This window comes from Nanorana parkeri, unplaced genomic scaffold, assembly GCF_000935625.1.
Source record: "Nanorana parkeri isolate BGI_ZX_2015 unplaced genomic scaffold, ASM93562v1 scaffold4260, whole genome shotgun sequence".
Classification (NCBI taxonomy): Eukaryota; Metazoa; Chordata; class Amphibia; order Anura; family Dicroglossidae; genus Nanorana; species Nanorana parkeri.
The window spans coordinates 15023-16973 of NW_017310524.1; the positions used below are offsets into that span (position 1 = coordinate 15023).

Below are 1951 nucleotides of genomic sequence, written 5' to 3' on the forward strand. Positions count from 1 at the left end.
TGCCCGGCATATCCGAGACCGCCATGATCTTTGCCGGGGTGGACGTCAACAAGGAGCCCATCCCCGTCCTCCCCACAGTCCACTACAACATGGGGGGGATCCCCACCAACTACAAGGGACAGGCCATCGTCCACGTCGGCGGCGAGGACCAGGTGGTGCCGGGGCTGTACGCCTGCGGCGAAGCCGCGTCCGCCTCCGTCCACGGAGCCAACCGGCTGGGCGCCAACTCCCTCCTGGACCTGGTGGTGTTCGGGCGTGCCTGCGCCCTCAGCATAGCCGAGAGCTGCACACCCGGGGAGCCCCTGTCGCCCCTGAAACCCAACGCGGGCGAGGAGTCCGTGTCCAATCTGGACAAGCTGAGGTTCGCCGACGGAAGCACCAGAACCGCCGAGCTGAGGCTCAACATGCAGAAGACCATGCAGACGCACGCCGCCGTCTTCCGCACCGGCTCCGTGCTGAAGGAAGGCTGCGAGAAGCTCGGCGCCGTCAACTCCGCCATGGACGACATCAAGACCTTCGACCGCGGAATCGTCTGGAACACGGACCTGGTGGAGGCGCTGGAGTTGCAGAACCTGATGCTGTGCGCCCTGCAGACCATCAACGGGGCCGAGGCCCGCACGGAGAGCCGCGGGGCCCACGCCAGGGAGGACTACAAGGTGCGGGTGGATGAGTACGACTTCTCCAAGCCCGTGCAGGGGCAGCGGAAGAAACCAATGGAGGAGCATTGGAGGAAGCACACCTTGTCCTTTGTGGATAAGAAGGGGGAGGTGACCCTGAAGTACCGGCCCGTGATCGACTCCACGCTGAATGAAGAGGACTGCGCCTCCGTCCCCCCCGCCATCCGCTCCTACTAATCAGACTCCGCCCCCTTTCCCCCGCTGTGCCTCTGACGCTTCTAGAACATTCTGAACGTTACTCTGCAGCTCCCGGAATCCTCTCACACTGAAAGTTGTGGCCGGTTTGTATTTGAGAAATTAAATAACAGTTTGGTGACGAGAGAATGGCGCTTCTTTCACCCGCGGACTTTGTACTACTGATGTGAACGGGGTAGACCACCTCAGTGCACTATATGTGGTGAACTACTACTCCTATCATGCCTCTGGGAGTCCTGCATGAGGCTCTCTGTCTTGCAATGCCTCATGGGACTTGTAGTTCTACAACAGCTGAGTGCCGAGGTTGCCTACCTACCGGCGAGGGGGCCCAACAATGTCGCTGAGGGCCTAGAGCAGTGACCTCGGCGTCCGTGTCTCAAAGGCGTTGTTGCCCTGAAGGCTTTAAAAGCCACGTAGACGCGGGCGCACTTGTTGGGGCTGTGCGGTCACATGACCACTTAGGAATAGATTAGACGAGTATTTATTACCGGGTGTATATGGAGAGTAGAAGTGCTGATACCACAATCACCAAACCCAGACACGCCCGTCACCAGACAGAAGCGTGATTGGTCCCTCCAGAGACCACGCCTCCTCTTCTCGAGTCCAGTGTAGTGTGTATTACCTCATACAGGGTCCCTTCCTGTCACGGAGGGGGAGGGGCCAGTACTCCTGGCAGTGTAGTGTGTGTTACCTCATACAGGGTCCCGGAGGGGGAGGGGCCAGTACTCCTGGCAGTGTAGTGTGTGTTACCTCATACAGGGTCCCTTCCTCTGCAGGAACTATGACAGTTTATGACGTCGTCCTTGTTGGGGGAGTAACTTTATATGACACGTGTTCAGTCGCGGAAGGCACACTGGTTACCCGTGTAGTATGCGTGTAGAGATGATGGTGGTCGCAGGGGAGCCCCTCTGACTCGGGGAAGTCTGCAGAGGAGCGCTCACCCCAGAGGGCGACCTTTACCTTGTGCAGACAGGAAGCACCGAGGCCAGGCAGCCAATGGGGCCCCGGGGGGTAATAGTACACCTAGCAAAGCAGCCAATGGGGCCCCGGGGGTAATAGTAAACCTAGCAAAGCGCCCA

At 59.3% G+C, this 1951-nt stretch overlaps 1 protein-coding gene across 1 annotated transcript in view; it reads left to right on the forward strand.

Moving 5' to 3' along the window:
- The window catches only part of SDHA (succinate dehydrogenase complex flavoprotein subunit A), a 1907-nt gene extending 1032 nt beyond the window's left edge, over positions 1–875 (forward strand). The window contains exon 2 of the mRNA XM_018575613.1: positions 9–875. Coding sequence (XP_018431115.1) covers positions 9–854 — 846 coding nt within the window. The 3' untranslated portion in view covers positions 855–875. The remainder of the gene's footprint in view (positions 1–8) is intronic.
- The last annotated feature ends 1076 nt before the right edge of the window (positions 876–1951 follow it).